Source organism: Coffea arabica, chromosome 1c, assembly GCF_036785885.1.
Source record: "Coffea arabica cultivar ET-39 chromosome 1c, Coffea Arabica ET-39 HiFi, whole genome shotgun sequence".
Lineage (NCBI taxonomy): Eukaryota > Viridiplantae > Streptophyta > Magnoliopsida > Gentianales > Rubiaceae > Coffea > Coffea arabica.
Genome location: NC_092310.1, coordinates 57,749,381 through 57,769,370, shown reverse-complemented (window position 1 = coordinate 57,769,370; position 19,990 = coordinate 57,749,381). Strand labels below are relative to the sequence as shown.

General features: G+C 36.5%; 1 protein-coding gene across 6 annotated transcripts; it reads right to left on the bottom strand.

Annotated features, from left to right (window-relative positions):
* Positions 1–1,368: 1,368 nt before the first annotated feature.
* LOC113714416 (ABC transporter C family member 5) lies at positions 1,369–11,485 on the bottom strand. Of its 6 annotated transcripts, none has more exons than XM_072081855.1 (13): positions 10,605–11,161; positions 10,146–10,322; positions 7,911–9,996; positions 7,474–7,794; positions 7,305–7,391; positions 5,867–6,562; positions 5,578–5,742; positions 4,300–4,594; positions 3,901–4,115; positions 3,068–3,373; positions 2,589–2,652; positions 2,253–2,492; positions 1,369–1,897 (listed from the first exon to the last, which is right to left on the bottom strand). In XM_072081855.1, the coding sequence occupies exons 3-13, from the start codon at positions 9,054–9,056 to the stop codon at positions 1,785–1,787; spliced, it is 3,648 nt and encodes a 1,215-aa protein (XP_071937956.1). In that variant the 5' UTR covers positions 9,057–9,996; positions 10,146–10,322; positions 10,605–11,161; the 3' UTR covers positions 1,369–1,784. The 6 variants fall into 6 exon arrangements, with proteins under 6 accessions (XP_071937956.1, XP_027094046.2, XP_071937955.1 ...); XM_027238245.2 differs by having other exon boundaries at positions 7,911–10,027; positions 10,605–11,129; XM_072081854.1 differs by having other exon boundaries at positions 7,911–10,011; positions 10,605–10,876.
* Between the last annotated feature and the right edge of the window lie 8,505 nt (positions 11,486–19,990).

Here is a 19,990-nt window from a genome sequence, read left to right as displayed (position 1 = left end):
TTCAATTGTTGGTCTTAAAGGTAGCGAGTAAAAATTTCAGATTTAAATTGTATTTTGTTAGCATGACTATAGAATTCGAATTAACACCGATTAGTTAGATACTCTTATTAAACAACTCAATAAATGAATTATTACTAAAATAGAAAAGATTACAAATATTGAATAAATTCACATGGTGAAATTACATATATATATATATATATATAGGTTTAAAACAAAATTATTAGATCTAAACCGATGTATATATCGATCTGTTTAGGTGAAATCAAATAGAGATCTATTATATATTATTTGTACTGTTTAGATAAAATCAAATAGATATATTTATGAATTTAAAAAAATAAAAACTATTCGTACACGTGGTCAATGAGAGATAAAAAAAATTATTTTGAGAAATCTGAGGGATGAAAAAAATTATTTTGTGAAATGTAAGGGACAAAACGATTCATTTTGTGAAATCTAAGAGACTATAGATGGATTATGTAAATTTTGATTTGACAATTTTACCCCTAAAAATGATCACATGCAAGTCATGTGATGAATTCCGAGCAAAAACTAGTTGGAAACCTAGATAGAGACCAAATTTGACCAACGTGAATTTGTAAGGGACGTAAAAGTACACTTTTAAAAGTAAGGGATGAAAAAAATCATTTTATAAAATGTGAGGGATATTTTGAACGATTTTCCCTTTATTTTTCTACGCAACTTCAAGTCTTCAACTCAGCCTTAAGCGTAAATTTTGAAATACAAGTAAAAATTAATTAAGCAAAAAAAAAAAAAAAAAACACTGTTCGACTGCTTGACACTCAGAATAATTAATGTAACACTTTTCATAATATAATTAACGTTAATTATTTCTTTAAGTGCTCTCAAAGCTTGAAAGAAACACCCAATATTTGTAATACTTTTCATAACATGATTAACGTCAATTATTTTTGGATGCTTTCAAGGCTTGAAAGAAATACTCAATATTTATCAACAATATTCATTGACTAGTTGCATTTTGAAATGTAGGTTTCACATCAGTTATGCAAATTTGAATTTATTTTTTTTTTTGGCGAATTGGATTATTTTGAACCTCATAACTCCTTAAAAAAAAATATAAAAAAAAATAAAACCTCATTACCTTCACAAGCTCCCAAGCTTTATGTTGGAAGACGCCCTAAATTGCAACTATAAACATTCCATTGTGGAAAAGGAAAGATGATCTTCTGTTCAACACCCTAAATGATCGTTTATTAATAACTTTCTCATTCTCTTTTTAGCATGCGAATCTGTTAGTGAACCATTGCAGGAAATTCTACTTGCCCTATGTTTGGCCTTCATGCAACTAGGGAGTTGAGGAGATTCCACCCTACTCCAGAGCAATGGCAAGAAGAAACTTTAATATGAAGCTAAGGAGAAAACAAAATTCTAGCATCCATATTCACCGTCTACACTCTACATGATTCTTTAACATCTGTCAAAATTTTCTCCTCCGAAAAAACCTAATTTATTGCACATGACAAAGTTACATTTGCATTTCTTCCGTCTAATCATTCCTCCTTTTCTTGCCTTTTTGTCCTATGTTACAAAATGCAGTTGCATCATTCCTCATTATCATAAAGGGAAGAATGATCTGCAACTATTTTCCATATCCACAGTTCTGAGGCACTAGTTTCCATATCCAGAGTTCTGATGCAAAGACATGCCGATGACCTCTTCACTTCCCCCTAGGTTTCTGGATTTGCTCAAAGAAGCAGCGTGAGGAGAGCAGGACTCGCCACAGTTCAACCAAAATCCAGTCAAAATTCAGAAATTCCGCTGGACCTTGATGAATATTCTGACACCAACCTGAGGAACATGGATGACTTGTCCTCCAATAGTCGGGCCGGAGTGTCAAATTCTGCAACTTGACCTGCATAACATACCAGAAACAGTGTTCAAACTTCATTTGAGACATAAAACCACGTATGGAGACAAAGAACGTTAAACAGCAAATCATCTAGCAGTAGAATCCGGGTCTACTGCCCAGAGCAAACTTCTACAAACTCCACAGCCTACAGCCTACAAGGGATTGGGATCTCATATGCCAGCATGGTGCTTCAGCTACACTAGCCTTCCAAAGTAACCACATGTACCTTCTCTACTCGCCATCTTCTTGAATATCTTTTTTCTTTTTTCTTTTTTTCTGGGGAGACGGGTGGGGTTGGTTTGAGCGTTTAAGTCAAACAGTAAAATCACGAATCATATCAACTTGGTATAAAACTTACCATCACTGAGGACCAGAACAAAATCACTGTCGATAACAGTAGGGATACGATGAGCAATGGTGCAAACAGTGCAATTCTCAAACTCAGTCCTAATGATCTTCTGGATCAGATTATCTGTGGCTGAATCAACGGAAGCTGTTGCTTCATCAAGCACCAAAATCCTTGCCTGTTTAAGCAAAGCCCGTCCAAGAGACACCAGTTGCCGTTGGCCAACGCTCCAATTATCTCCATTTTCTAATACTGTTCACTCGCATAATGCAAGTATGCATCAGGTACACAATCTAAAGGCCTCTCTACAAACTATACATGGTCCCAATGAAAGAGTGTCATACATACCAGGTGTATCAAGCTTCTGCTCTTTCTGACGAACTACATCTCCAAGCTGAGCTTTATCAAGTGCCTGTGCAAATCAAAATGACGTGCATGAAAACATGACAAGTAGACATTAAGTAAGGTGCATATAGGGCTTCAAGAAATCAGTTAACTTCGCGATGGACATCGTGTTTACAAACAAGTGACTAGAGATACCCTTGATATTGCAAATTTCACCTTGCGTGAAAAGGCTAAAATTGACAGAAGGGAACAAGCAATTAAAGTTAGGAAAGAGAACAATCTCACATCATGCTAGATATATTATATTTGCTGGCACATTAAAGATGTCCAAGAAAGCTCATGAAACTTACCAGATACTTTATCTCATTACTCATTTTGTTTAACTGCCAGTTCGGCATAAAGAAAAGATACTATAAGGAGAAAATGTACTCCAATAATAAAACTTGACAACTATAAGGAGAAGAAGGAAACTTTAGTTTCACCTGCCAAATCTCTTGATCTGAATGCTCTTCAAGGGGATCAAGGTTGCCTCTAATAGTTCCTTCAAACAAGGTTGGATCTTGTGGTATGATACTCAGACGGCTACGAAGGTCATGAAGACCAATTGTTGATATATCGATGCCATCTATAAGGATTCTGCCACCTGCTGGTTCGATCAATCGAAAGAGGGCCTGGATCAAAGTAGATTTGCCACTCCCAGTACGCCCAACAATTCCAATTTTATTTCCACCAGGAAACGTGCAGGTCACACCATGAAGCACAATAGGAAGACTTTCCTTATAACGAACCTACAGGGAGTGAGAAAATATTCAGATTTTGATTTTACTGTATTACATTTTTCCCCTGAAAGTGGGGGAATAGGAGCTAGGAAGAAAGTGAATAGTCCAACTCCTGTTGTGCATAAGCTACAGCCTTGGAATACAAATAAGACTTGTAGTTATGCAGAAAATGGGAAAAGGATGCTTCTATGGAGGTTGTATCAGTCTAACCCTCATCATGTCCTTTTCCATCTTAACAAGTTTTCAATTTTCTTACATCCATTTTGTTTATTCCCACTATTTCTTTCTCCATTTGTCTTCTTAAAGATTCACTCAGTTTCTAAGCTCAAAGCATGAAGAACGGGGCAAACATTTCATGCTTTTAGAAAAATCAGCCATTTAAAAAGAAAAAAAATAGACACTGATGTAAAATCCACCGAAAAAACAAAAGCAGCAGCTCTCATCAGATAATGAATCTTAGAGAAGTCCATGCCAAAATACCTTGTTATCAAAGAAATGAACTTAATAAGAAATATTACAAACATTCAATGCCATACCTTTAGATTAATCAGCTCAATAGTTCCTCTTTCTGGCCAAGAGGATGGGGGACGAGAATCCTCAATAATTGGAGGAGCTTCACTTGGAATTTGGCAGTACTGATGAATTCTCTCGATAGAAATAATTTTGTTTTCAAGCTTACAAAAGCTTAGTATCCACCTTGATAGACGTGCATTCAAATTGAGGCCATAAGTAACAGCAAGGCCAGCCATAGCTGTGCACCAAAAGCTTAATATCAGCAATATGACAGTAGTAAAAGAAATCCAAATGTATGTCACTTACATAATTTACATGCACAGTATAGATGCTTTCATTAGTTTCTTCGCAAGGAAATAAATAAATAAAGCCAAATTTCCTTAGGTTTACTTGCATTTTAAGGAAAGGCACAACATACATACTTGGATCTATACTTCCATGGGGGAAGCTCACTAGTAAAACCATGCAGAAAGCAAACACAAATGTCGAGAGCAATTCCATTCGTAGACAGAGCCATTCGATAGCAGCAAGACTGCAGAAAAACGGACGAGTAAAAGAATCAAGAAGTTGAAGGTTCCTCTTTATGAATCTCTTTTCTTGTCCAAAACCTCTGATCGTGGCAGCCCCAGCAACAGACTCGGCGAAGAGGTGGATGACTGGAGACTTCTGGATACTAACAATGCGGACTAACTCCCTTGATGATGCCATATAGTATTTCTGCAAATCATGTGAGTGTCTTAAAATGGCTAACAGCACAAACCAATGCTTTTCAAATTAAGAATAAAAGCATATTTCCAAAATCTGTAAATACATAATTGTTATTCCAGTATCAGCCTTATAACTCAACCTTGCCATAGGATATAGATAATTTTACAAGGCTTAAAGCACTATGTTTGTTGGAACTCTGAGGATTATAAGTGCAATTGTTCACCAGTATAAGAGGACTCCAAAAAACAAGCCCCATGTCTCATTAGGAGGACTAAGTAAGTTGCTTATTGAAGAAAATTGCAATCATAATGAATGATGGTCTTCAATCACCATCTTCAATATATAATCCTGGCCCAGTTTCAAGGTGTGATGTTTTTGTCTCTATGGTAAAAGCAACCGACACAAACACCTTTTGAGAGAGTATGAGCCACACATTACATGTTGTGTAGGATGTAAAACTTTTTGTGCTGTAGAAAACAACAAAACAACATAGATAGTTAAAAAATGCAGGAACAACTACATTTTCAATGGTGTCTAGGTTTTAAAATTAGTACATGGTTGATCAATAAAGGGCAGTGTTGATGGTATGGACCAAAAAGGGAAAAAAAAAAAAGAGAGAGAGAGAAGTTGCATGTACAATTACATGGGTCCCACATGAAACTGACTGGTAAAGCACTACAAAACAATCCGATGCTTTATGGGGAAAAGGCGAATTTTCCATGTCAAATATGAAATCATTTCATTACTTAGACTCTAAGCAAGCTGTATTTACAGATCCTTTAGGTATCAAATCTCAATGTATGTAATACTCTTAAAATTATCCAAGAGGAGACTTTGCTAAGGCGCAACAAGTTTGTGTGGCTTTATGGAAAGAGCAAATAAGAGAGCTGTGTATAAACATAACTATCACAGTTCTATAAAACAAACACTTCTAAAAGGTGGCAGAACTGATCACTTGAGTAGTACACTTGAGTGTTAAATTCATTATTCACCTGCATCCACAAGCAAGAGATCGCCATTGGGACAATAAGGAGCAAAATTTGCCAGGTAACATCTGTCATTACAAGAATAATGCCAAGAAGCTGAATGGTTGTTGAAGCAAAGCTACCAAGTCTGAAGGGGATGTCAAGATCAACAACACTTTGATCAACTGAGACCTGGCAGCAACATAAAAACCACTATATATATCACTCCACAAAAGGGATCAAGAATGTAATGAATGGGGAGGATACCAAGATATCTGAAAAGGATATATTTGCAGAATGACAACTTATCACATACACGGTTCAGTATCCGCCCAGCAGGCGTTGAGTCAAAGAAAGACATTGGTGCTCGAAATACAGTTCTAAGCATCTTCAGAAACAATTTCTGTGCAGCTGTAAGACCAAACGTAGCAACTAGGACAGCCCTCATGAAGACAAACCATGAACTCCCAAAGGCAAGGGCCATATAGACAAGAATAAGCACAAGACTACTTGTTCTAGGCTGGTCTCCCACAGTCTGTGGATTTGCCCATGCCATCCACCAACTACTGGCTATTTGAAGCACCTGAAATAATGTTTGTGCAAGAACAATGAGTGGAATCAATAAACCCTTATAGGCAGCCGCCATATATGACAAATACACTTTCATGCTAACTCTTCCTCTCTCCCGCTCCTCTTCTTGAACAAGCTGCTTATTCTTAGAAGCTTTTGCTTTATTTTTCTCTTTTATTGGATTCTTTTTTGAAGCTGAAGCACTTTCCTGTACATCCTTTGCCATCATGTCCATACTACTACCCACTGACTCGCATCTTTTACTCATCAAGACAGATCCTTCGAGAGGTTGATGTTTATCTGATTCTTCAGATGATTGACTGGAAAATTCCATGGCTTCAATTGCTTCGTGATGAGCAGAAACCAAAGTTTCAAAATCCGTTCCAGCTCGCAAGAGTTCATCATATCTTCCAGCTTCAGTGATACGGCCTTCCTTAAGGACCTACAACCAATAAAGCTAACATTTGATTATACTGAGCAAAAATGTGAAAAAGCAAGAAACAATGCATTTTGTTAAAGGAATTTCTCTCATTTCCTTTCCGCTTTATCTCAAACCACTCAAGAGGCTTAAAGAGCATACACAACCGCCTCTCTGAAAAATATAATGACAATAAGTAAGCCAGCTGAAAGCGCCCTCTTCATGCTTGGACATCAATTTGGGACATTATTAAAGCCATAACATCTCGTCCATTTTTCATTAACATCGTTAGCATATGTTGGCTTGTTACCATTTTAAACTGCTGGGAAAAAAAATAGTATTTTTTCTTCCCAAGTTCAACCAGAACAAGGCATTAGTTTCGAGGCAACAACTTTAAAAAGAAAAAAAATAAAACTACTTTCCACCTATAAAATGGCATTCTGTCCTTGAAAGCAATAGATAGTCGATACTTTCTCATACATTTGCGCATGCCTTATGTTCATACCTAGTTATCCCATTCTTCTTTGACCATTATCTTAGCTGCAGTTCCAGAAAGAAGAGGCATATAGTGGGATACCACAGGTGACAGAGAAATTTCATATATAAAGTCAAACTAGTGCATATAAAGAAAAGCATAACTTTTCTAATCAATGAGATAAAAACATTATTTGAGACTACATGTTACGTAGAACTTGAGTCTCTAAGGGCATTGCCAACACCAGCTCGTGAATGCAGGATAACAAGTTGAGCAGCAAAAATCCCTTACCAGTATCAAGTCAGCTGCAGGTAAAAATTCAACTTGATGGGTAACATAAATGACCGTCTTGGAATGTAGTGCTGTCAGTATGTATTCCTGCAAAAACAGAATCACGTCTTATGTCAAATTTATTCAGATAGAAGCATACAATCTACATGATGCTGTAGATGGTTCTGACCTTAAATAATTCTGACCCTGTATGTGCATCGACAGCACTAAAAGGATCATCAAGCAAAAAAATATCTGCATCTTGATAGAGTGCCCTGGCAAGCTGCACGCGTTGCTTTTGACCCCCACTAAGATTTATGCCTCTATCACCAATTATGGTCTGATCTCCATGAGAAAATAGCTCCAAATCCTTTTTCAGCGAGCATGCATGGATCACCCTCTTGTACTTTGCTTTATCCTTTGGGCTACCAAAAAGAATGTTTTCCTCTATATTTCCTGATTGTATCCAAGCTGATTGAGGCACATAAGCAGAAGAACCACATATTCGAACCTAACAAGACATACAAAATCAAGGATTAGATACCCTAACCTAACTCCCACAATGAGGACATCAGAAATGAAAGAGCATAAAAAAGTCACAAAATATAATTCCACATTCTGACTTACTTCACCAAATATTTTCGGAATCTCACCAAGGATGCAAGAAAGGAAGCTGGATTTCCCAGAACCAACCATGCCACAGACTGCAACCCGCATACCTTTTTCTACCTTTAGTTGAATATTTGACAATGTTGGCCTTGGTGACGATGGATCCCAGCCAAACTCACCATCTTTAATTTCTATTGCAACGCTCGTCAGGCCTCGAGGTAAAACAATGGTTGCATCTTCTTTCAACTCTTGCCCCAGGAAGAATTCAGAAAGCCTGTCAAGAGAAACTTTTGTCTGAGCCATCATTGATACCAAGTCGGGGAAACTCCTAAGTGGTTCTTGCAGGATCCTGAAAGTTGCGAGAGCAGAAAGAACACTTCCTGCTGTAAGCTGTCCGCCCAACAATATGCAAGTGCCAAAAGTAATGGCTGAAACGAATATGGGGGAACTCCAGAAAACAAATGTGACAAAAGCCTGAGAGTAAAGCGCTTTTCGGAGATAATTGAATTCTACACTTCGCATTTCCTCCAATTTTAATCTGTATCTATCCTCCCAAGCCTGCAACTTAAGAACTCTCATGTTCCTGAGGCATTCAGAAGTTTTCCTCATTCTATCATCCTTGGCAGCCATTAATTTGTCTTGGTATCCTTCCTGAACCCTTGTCAGTGGAACGGTCACAACAATGGAAATAATGGTGGCAATCAATGTTGCAAGAGATGCAATTCCAACATTCTTATACAGAATAGCAAGGGCAAGAAGAATTTGAAAAGGTAGCATCCACATGTCGTGAATATACCAAGTAAAGTCGCCCACTCTCTGAACATCAACAGCCATGTAGTTGACAATCTCCCCACTAGTGTGAATATTCTTGGCTGAGCTCGAAAGCCTGAGTCCCTTGCGATACACCATTGCTGTTAGAGCTGATCTCACGTGCATACCCAAAATGTCAACCCCAAGGTACCAGTGCCGGCTTGTAAATGTCTCGATCAATTTTGCAATGAAGAATATACCAGTAAGAATGTATCCCTCATGTGGAAAAGCCTCTACCCCAGCCAGGTAATCCACAAAGTAGCTAATCAGGAACGGACCCACATACGAAACTAGAGTGTTCAACCCTGCAAAAATTGCATTCCAAGCAGCTTCCTTCCAAAAAGATTTCAACATGGCTTTGGCTAAAGAAGTCTTCTTTGAAGGATTTTCAGCTTTCAACCGCTCCCAGTTCGAGTTCAATATCTTATAATTGATCTTGGAACGGTCTTTTTGCCTGAGCTGCGGAATATCTCTCAGTTCAAGTGGTCTCTTTACACCAAGCGAAAGAAGAGGGTTCAACCAGGAAAGAGTGGCCAAACTAAAAAGACCAGCTTCACCAAAAGGGCTGACTTTATGATTGCCTGCCTCTTCTTCGAGCAACAATGGCTCTTGGAGATCAGAATTCCTAGAAACTTGTATACCAGTGATCCCCCTAATAGCCACAAATGAGAGGAACGCAAGAGCAGGTGTTGAAGCCAAGTTAGCCAAAACATGAGAGGTGAAGTGTCTAGAACCTTCTGTAACCAGGCCTCTCCCATCAACATACAAGGTACCCAAGCAAACGACAAAAGAAAGAAGCCACCATATCCTCAAGAGCAACGGAAATTTCTGATTGGCCTTATATTTACAGTAAAGGGCAGAAAAGCTGAGCACGAACCAGGCTAAGCCCTGAGCAGCAGGTTGGATGATGCGGGTCCAGTTTGAAGGACCTCCTCGAGTAGCCTCTCTGATGAGACTAACTCCATCAAAGCCCAAGACCACAACATTGAGAAGTAAGAGATAGAAGCTACAAAGGACAGTAGCCTTGAAGCCCCTACCAATGACAATGCTGTGAATTTCAGCATCAACAATTCTGTCGTCCCCAACTTGGACCGAGCTTGCATCAGAATTGTCTTGCTTGCCGACTCTAACTCGTCCCAAGCACAGACATATCTGCTTGGCAGATACAATGAAGAGAAACAGAAGAAAGAGAGTCAAGTTGATGCAAACCGACGATAGTTCCAATATGGGAAAGCCGTGAAGTTTGCCGAGAAAGCGAGGCCCCAGTGGCTGACCGGAGATTCTAGCAGCAGTGCTGAGGAAAAAAAGACTGATGATACCCATTACTATTATTGCAGCAGCAGCAGAAGCAGCAGCAGCACAAGATACCAATCAATCTCGGTGAGTGAAAATAAAAAGAAAAGAAGCAGCTGAAATTGAATGAGACCAAGAGTGCCCCCTCACCTCACTTTATATAACTGATGAACCACAACAATGAAGAGGTTTGGCAGAGATAAAGAACAAATCTCGCCGAGGGCATTTCACTACTTCTTTACAGGTGGCGAAGATTAAAATTGATGCTGTGTCTAAAATGCGTGAGGATGTTGGTGGTGACGAGTCACGCAGCTGAGAAAAGAAAATCTGTAGAACCACAATGCACATAAAACACAAACAGGATTTCATCATCAAAACCAACATCCATTACCATAAAGACAAAATTAAGGAGAGGAAAAAGCTAAAACAATCTCTCAAGTCTCAACAATACCACCTCCCACCAAAACCGAAAAACAAAAACACTCCCCTTCTTTCTTCTCTTTCCTATGTGATTTCCCCTCCCTACACATCGCCAAAAGAGGAGGCTCTTTCCGTGAGGAAATTGGGATCAAAAAACAAAATCCCTTGCAGAAAATCCAAAAATATGACCTGGGTCTTTGGTGCTTTCCTCGGATAATTGTTAAACGAGCCGTTTGAGATTGCCCTGAGGCAGGCAATCCTGCAAAGCCCACAGAAATAAGCAGTGTACGCAGAGTAGTGTGTGGGACTTTTTTCCTTTGAAAGAAAAGGAGAAAAAAAAAAAAAAGAGGAAAATCTTTTAGCAGCAGAAAGCTGCTTAACATAGCGCCCAGCGAGACAAAAATGACACCAGCCACCTAAACAAGGTGGCGAGGTGGTGACGACTGACGACACGGGGGTGAGAGAGAGATCTGCCAAACTCAACATCCCCGGTTTTTATACGCAGCCATAGGAAGCAAGAATAATAGTAATCAAATTCAGTGCCAATTAAAAAAAAAACACACACACATACATAAACTTGGAATTATTATAAAAACAATACGGTAATTGCCCATATGGTAATGTAATGTAATGTAATGTTTTCTTTACTGGGCTAGTAAATTTCTGATTTGGTAATGTTTTTCTTTAGTCATCTAGTTTAGCTTTTAGTAGTACCTTTGATATATTTTTTTTTAGTGTCTAAGTAGCAATGGCAATATACCATACCTTTGCCGTTCTTCTTTGTATTCTTGTTGTGTTGGCCACCTAACACTGCCGTGCTAGGGTGGGACTTTCGTATCATCAAAATTTCAAAAACAGAAACAGGGGATTCGGAAGAAAGTTGGAAAACGGAAGTTGCTCAAGTTGAAGACTGAAGACTGTAGAAGAGGTGGGTTTTGGTCGTACAGCAGGATCAAATCTAAATTGATGCCCAAGATTTTAGCTCATGAGATCACTTCCATGATTTTTCCAGTATAGATATATATATATACACACACACTCACAGAGGACATTGAGAATTATTAGAGCATGTTGATTCTTTAAGAGAAGGTTAATATATGCATGGAATATTTAAAGTCACAAAAAGAATATATTATCATCGTCATATTGTGCAAGGTGTAATTATTGCTACAACATATTAGCAACCCAAGATTTTTTTTTTTTTTCCCCAACGATATTGCAAAGAAAACTTATATAATGCATGACATTAATCTGTATTTAAATTTCAAATCATCTCCTTGCATATCTATATCTATACCTGTATGTATTAAAAGGCAAGTTTTTTATGAGGAGTTTGCATATCTATATCTATATCTGTATGTATTAAAAGGCAAGTTTTTTATGAGGAGTTTCCAAAAACGTCGGAAATTCAAATTCTTTTTTACTATAATTTTGATTTTTTTTAATTTAGTAATCTTTATCCCTTCTTAACTAACGGATAATAACCATTACCATAAATCACGTTTGTAAATCGCAAACCATGTCTGACACCTTATTTTTTTCTATAATTTTAGATTTTACTACATTGCAGAGAAAAATTAATTCATGACAATAATCTTTATTTTAATTTCACTTTATCTTTTCACATATTGCAATGTAAACATTGCAGATAAAAATTAATTCATGACAATAATTTTTATTTGAATTTCAAATTACCTTTTCGCATATTGCAATGTTATACATTGCAGACGTTGGCTGTGCAATTGGTAAAAACTCAGAAGAAGCTCAAAATGAAGACACTCTTCATATACTCCTGTTGGGGGTTTTTTCCTCCGATCGTCGGATTAGTCGTTCTTTACAAGGGCAAGACTCTGAAAAGTGACAACAGAAAAGGTCGGATATTTTATAGTTTATACTCTCAACTATTATAACGATGGTGTTGGAGTTATTTTTTTTCACGAAGAGTACTAGACTTTTTGCATATGTCACGGGTAGTAAATTAAAGAAGAAGGATGCTAAACTGGATATTTTTTTAAAAACAAAAACATTTTTTTTTTATCAATTATCAACTCTACTTCTATTCCTACTCTAATTAGAGGGAGACTCAACTGAGCCTACGGGAGACCGATGAGGACAGAAACCACCACTAGTTTACATTGCGACACTGTCATCAGTAGGGAGTAGCATTTTAGTGGGATCCTTGTCTCCTATCCCACCAATACCTTAAAGGGCTTGGTGGTGGCCACCAGCCCAAAAGCTGGTGGTTTAGAAAAAACTAAAAAGCATTACACTATGAGAAAGTGACGAGCAATTGAAGTCTGATAAAGAACCATTTTTACCATCGATTCTGCGTTGATCATTGACGTAATGTCACCGTTCTTTTCCATTTTGACCTTTGGTTACCGTCGTCGCAGTCGCGGTTGGTGGATTTTTGTTAAGTATACGGAAGTAGCTTTCTTAGCCTGGTGATGAGCTTTGCATGTTGTCATGTTTCATTTTATTGTTTGGTAAAGAACTTATCATTGATCTATATATTAAACTATTTAGGCTTGTTTGGATTGCCAATTTTGATATAAAAAAAAAATATGCTTTACATGAAAATATTTTTTAATCACTTTTTTACTTCATATATATCAAATTGCTATAAGTAAGTAGATGGATGAATTGGATGGTTCAAAAAAAAAAAAAAAAAGTAAGTGAGAGGTTTTAGATTCGAATCTTTCCAATAAAAAATATAAATTTTTTTTTTCTTACACAGTGTGTTGGGTTTTGGCTGGACGCATCACGCATGCATTAAAAATAGTGCGCCTATGACAATATTGGACCACTACTTTCTTTTTCTTTCATTTTCCTTTCCAATTCCGGGATCAGAGGGTGAAGCCAGTTTTTTTCTTGTTTTAAGCTGCCAGGCATTGCATTCGATACACCCAAACAACCAAATATCATGATGTACGGTACAATTGGTTAATTTTTTTTCTCACTTTAGATCATAGTTAGTGTCGAATCAGGGTTAGTTTGGGATTGCGATAACTTATTGAAAAGTATGTCATTAAATAAAGTTTTTAATAAACACACTTATTAAGAGTTCAAGTACTTTTAACTATATATTATTTGGATTCACGGTTCAATAAGTATTTATTATATTGGATCGTGAGCAATTTTAAATATATTTATCTCGTTACTTAGTTCATGAAATAGAATAAAATAATTAAATTTAATATTTTATTTTTAAAAAACACACAAGTTATTCTTTGAAAAAGTATCAAATTTTAACTTTTGCTAGAAGAAATTTTAACACTAAAAGCTCCGCCCTTGATTTGATTATTATATGGAACGGAGTTCACCAAACACTTCAAAAATAAATATTTTTAATACCTGAAAATGCGTTTTTATGAAAAAGCACCGTAGCTCCAAATGGAACACTACTACTAATATTTTACTTCGCCCGTTTTCTATAAGAGAAGAGAAGAAGAGGAAATGCTAAGTAAGGTAGCTTGCTGGCTAGCTGCTCAGGATCAGGAAACCCGACGCAGAGGTTTCTCAAAGCGCATTTATCAAGACTCGGTGATGCCATCATCATCATGGACTCATGATTGCATGCATTCATTTCGCACAGCGTTACTCAACTCAAATAATTTTCCACTTTTTTGGAAAGAATCTCAAATTTATTTAGCCGCATGAAGATTCTTCTGATTCTTACTACTTACTTGTATAAATAAAAGCCCGTACATGGGATGAATCCAAAACAAAACAAGCACATGCAAAACGTAAACGTACGAGTTTTTTTTTTTGCTTTTTTGAGGTAAGCACGGATGATTCATTAACGCAGTTAGTCAAGACCCCGATTTCTTGTAGCCATCCACGTATGATTCTCCTATGGTATTTATTTATTACTAACAACCATATCGATCGGCTGAATATTTATTATGGATTGCAAAAGCCTGAAAGGACACATGATAAATGAAGGATTTTTTTGTTTTTTTTTTTTTTGAGAATTGTCTCTATGTGGCAAGTATTGATTATCTTTAAGAGTTTCGTTTCGTTTCGTTCTTCTAAATTGTTTGGATTGCATTTTTTTGTAAAAAAAATTATTATAGCGAGTTGATGTATGTGACTAATAGAAAAATATAATCATGAAAAATGACGTAATTTTTTGACAGAAAAATGACTGTAAAGCCTAATTTCACTCTAAAAATGGTTACGGATTTCAAAAGTGGTGCGAATCGAAATAAGCAGAGCATTAGAAGAAAGTGTGCATTAATTTTGCGGACGGCAGATGCCAAAAAGAGAAGGCAATAAAATAAGTCTCTGTTTCTCGGTGCCACAGCAAAAGCAATTGCAATGATGATCATTCTGAAGATCGTATAATGATTTTGAGAGATTTTGACTAACACCTAGTGATTAGTAAGAGCATTTCATAATGACGATGTTGCTTCCATTTCTTTCTTCTTCTTCTTTTTTTTTTTGTTCCGGAAAATGGGTTCAAATGTGGTAGCTAGCTAGTGCGAATTGGTTCCATCAAAATTAAGACGTAAAGATAGTTATTTACCGCAGCAGTTAATTTTGCATGAGATTCGGTAGCATACTCAAACGGCGCTTGTTGATTATGATTAGAAAGCAGTGGTGTCACTAATCTTTAAAATCAAAATGCTTGCTTTGAGGAAAAGGTGGTTGAGTATTAAGATTAGGCTGTGTTGGGTGTTGATTAACACAGGGATTAATAAGTGCTTCCCAAATCCTAATGCCCATGTTGTCCGGTACAGCCGCTGCCAGGGACCGTAATTTTTAGTACTAGCGTTGACGTCAATAGTACTTCATCGTCAATAAATTAACGCCGCCCGGAGTTTGTTGGTCTCAAGTGTCATTTTCTTTGGTCTAATCTCCACGCTCTCGTGTCTTGTTGAAGTTTTAATTCGAGCCGCCTCACACTCCTGTGTCTTGTTGACGTTGTTTCGAGCCGCCTCACTGGTCACTTGCTTGGTCCTCAAACGCGATAATTACCTTGCATTCCTGCTGCGCGCTGTTCTTTATTCTTTGGCGCCCGCGACAACGACAAAGATTCGGTACAATTGTATTTTGGGCGATTCTGTTCGATCACTGTATACGTTTAGATTTTATGTGCATAAATACACCATTATATTATATTGAATATATATTAAATGTTTTAGTCATATACATCGCCTTTTTATCCCTAATTGGATGACAAATTATCCCAGATAATATTTTGTCTGCTTCGTAAACACATTTTTCAATTCACCTTTTCGTATTTTCAATCATCTTTTTATCTCTCACGTGCATCGCATCACAAAAAAAAAGAGTATATAATAATATTCCTTTTATCTAAACGTCTAATGGCATTAGTCTATTACTCTTCATTGGAGGAAGAAAGGTCAGTCCAACACATATATACATGATATACAGTGGTTCTTGCAGATTATCTATCAAACAAGAATGATAGTAGTGAGATTCGAACGCGCGATACGGTGACTTTGTTTTTATTAGAACGACGACAGATATATTATCATTACTAGAACGACAACAAGTGTGCTATCATTACTAGAACGACGAAAGCTTTGAAGGAAGACAGACCCACTACCGATTCTAAGACAAAGATACATCGATATCAGTTATGTATAAGACGGTTTATAAAGTGCGTTTTTTTACAGACTACTCGTCAAGAGTGACAGTGGGACTCAAACTCTTAACACTCTCGACACAACGACCAATTTTTTCTGGAATTTGTATAACTACAGGGAGCGTTAGTAATCAAGCTACGGATGAATAATGATCCACGATTCCAAATTCGTCATGGTAGTATTTAGTAGTAGTACAGTATGACCCTGCAGCCGCTGTACTTTTGCAGACATGGTGGGTTGATAGGATAGGTTTGCCGAAATTTCTGCTGACTAGCTGTCGTTGCGTCTCTCTCCCTCCGGCATCGTTGTTACCGACGCTCCGGAGGCAATCCCCAGACCAATACCGTAATTACCAGAAATTTCGGGTCAAATATTTGAAAAAGAAAAAAACAAAATGAGCGTCGTTATCATCAGCACTCGCACTAGTAGTACTGACATTTTGGATAAATATCTTGGAAAATGTGCCAGTACTTTCTAGATAGTGCCTCTCAAAATTATACTACTCCCTCCGTCCCACTTTGATAGTCTTGTTTTCCTTTTTTGTCTGTCCCAAATTATAATCCACTTTCTCATTAAGAAATATAGTAATCTTTCAAATTATTTAAAATACCCTTATTAAATATCTTGTTATTAATATATTGTTGTGAACTACTAACCCACTACATTAAATACATTGAGATTTTTCAATATTAACCCATTAATTGTAACTGATATTAATTGGCACTCTTCGTGATTAGCATAAGGGTATTTTAGGAAATTATTAATCTAAATTTATGTTTCCAACCAAATTAATTACACTTTCTTAATCTGTGTGAAAAAAAAAATCAAGACTAACAAAACGGGACAGAGGTAGTAATAGGTTTGTTTGGATATTTTTAATTTTTTTAAAATAATATTTTATTTATATTATAAATTTATTTTTTATTTATTTTTTTATTTTATATACATCACACGTTATAAAAAAATATTATAATAATTATTTTAAATAATACTACTCTGTTCAAACAAATATAAATGTTCTATTGTACTTCGCAGCTGTTTCAGCGGGCTGCTGCCAAGTGGGATCAAAATGTGAATATTTGGGAAAGATTTTAGTGTTTCACAGCACAAAACAAAGAAAAATAAAAAAGGATTCCCTATTGTTTGTCGCGGTGACTCACAGTAATTTATTCTTGGCATTCTCCGTCCGGTCAAAACGATGCAAAGTTTACACCCAGGTTATATTAACGCTAACGCTAAGATAGATGGAGGATGACGTTAATGGTATGAATATTATATGGAGAATGGCTAGAGATTGCCAAACACTTCCTTTACAAATTTTTTTTTTTCTCTAATAGGGAAGAGGTGAGATTTTAAGTAGAGGATAAGAAGATTTAGGGACGGTTTGATAAATTTAAAATTTGAATTCATTTAGTTATTGGATTGTTAAGTATTAAATCAAATATATTTAAGTATATATCGCAGTCTGTAATAAATGCATAGTGCATAACTTATTTTTAAGAACAAGTATTACCTAAAAAATTTCAATGACACTTAATTAATTCAATTGTCTAATTTTAGTTATCAAACGCACCTGTTGCATCTATTAAGTTTAAATACTGAATTGATTTATCAAACGATGGTTTATTAGACTTGGAATCTCTAAATCTTGAATCCCTACTCCTAGTTACTAAACCAAGACATTTTAGCAAAGAATTCTACTGACACTTGCTAATTACTATTGGGTATAATTTATGAATTAACTTTTCACGATGCACTGGCAATATATTAATTTTTTTTTACATTAATAGTTTAAAATGTATGTTATATGTGCATAATTTGAATTTTAAATTTAAATTAATATCATGTAGCATATGATTTAAATTTATTAATAACGCAAAAAAAAAAATTACACTGAGAGAGTGTAAGTGTGAGGGAGAAGTAATGGCTCCTCCTAGTCCCAGGCTCCTACTCCTATTACTAGGATGGAGTCGACGCTGTGGCACTAGAAAGTCAAAAGAGATTCCAGCTAGGGATGGCATCGGGGCGGGACCCTCTCCCATCCCCTGCCCCGTTGCCTATAAACTCCTATCGCTCCCGTCCCATCCCCCGTCCTCCGCTCCCCCACCCCGTCCTTGTCTCGCCTCGCTTCTTTTATGGATGTCCTCACGGAATTAATAAAAATTTGTTATATAATTTTATTATGATTAAATTTTAGTAAATAATCAAGTACTAAAATATCAACACATTATCAAATTATTATTTATTGTAATTTTACAATTGAAACTTATAAAAACAATCAAATAAAAATTATTTGAATACAATCCAACATGATGAAATAAATATAACTAAAACAGTCAAGTTTTCACTTTTGGCACAAATACAATCACTAATTCATTATTGTGCTTGTGCTTTTTTGAAGAAAAAAATGTTATTATATTAAGTGTAATTAGGGATTTAATATAATTGTATTAGTAAACTTAGTATAACCAATTAATAATTTGTATTAGTACACATATATAATTATTAGTATAATTAATAATATCAATTATATTATATATACTAATAGATATTATATAATATATATAACTAATAATATCATTATCATAAATTTGTAATTAATTAAATTATATATTATATATATAATTATATACATATATATTTTATATATTTATTTTTTTTAAAGCCCCGTTTTTAAGCTGAGGGAAAAAATTCCCCCGCCCCCGCCCCAACCCCCTCCCTATTAGTCACCCGCCCCATTGTCATCCCTAATTATGGCTCTTCCCCTTGTAAACAAAACTATCTTTATTAACCGGGAATTTTTCTAAAGCACAAAAATGTTAGTCCCAATTCCCAAACCAATCAGCCTGTGCCAAACAAAAACATCCCCATTAACTGGGAATCCCGAGGGCTTTTCTGGTACATACTCGAATGCCTGATATCCCAATGACGTTTATTTTATTCCCCCCAACACAGCGATCAAACCTCGGAATGTTCCTTTGACTGGACCCCGTCATAACTCATAACAAGACTATCAATCATGCTTAAAGAAGCTTTTGCTAATATCGCAATGATATTCGAATGGCATTCACTTAAAATTAAATGCAAATCAAGAGGCATTTCCTTGGCCCTGGACGGGATGTGTCTAGCCAAGATTAGAACATCAGGGCCAAACAAGATTTGGAATCATGACTCGTTAAGATATGAGTTCTTTTGGGGTTCATCTTCTCCGTGGGATTCCAGCCGAATTCCTGAACCAACACCTTTTTGGTGGAAAACCGTACACATCACGCCCATTAGCTGGGGTCGGCGGAGATTAAAAGTCCCCTGTGATTAAAGGCTTTGTAATTTGGAGTGGATTCCAACTAATGGCTTAGTTGTTGTTACTATAAAGCAGTAATAAAAGAAGGTCTGCAACTCAAGCGGCTACCAAATATTCCAATCGCTAAAATGTGCTAATTGCCAGATGCATTGCCTTTTGGCTTTTGGACCCCACCACCCCCCCCCTCCCCCGGCGGGAGAGACACTAAAGTTGCAGTTTTGTGGCACGCCATCACAAGGAAAAAGGCATAACAGCAGCAGCAGCACCACTACAGTACTATGACTGATTATTAGAAGCGACAACAACAAAGGACTGCCCGCGTTGGATTGTCTGCCGGTGGAAGTAGCCTTTTTAAATGAGTTTCATCTGGGTTCGATTTCGAGCAGCAATTCAATTGTTATTTTCTTTAACATCGGTCGGACGTGTTCTGTTGGAGCACTGTGGAATTAGTCAGGTGTAAACTCGAATATCTACCGTGATGAAAAAAAAAAAAGGACAACAACAAAGGACTATATCAAGGACTCCTCGTTCCTTCACCACAAATTCCATGTTGAAAGCACAACAAATTTTTTTTTTTTTAATATAAAAAAAACCCATGTGAAAAAAAAATTATTGCTCCACGTTTTAAATTCCTGACGGTAGTAAAAGATTTCCCATTT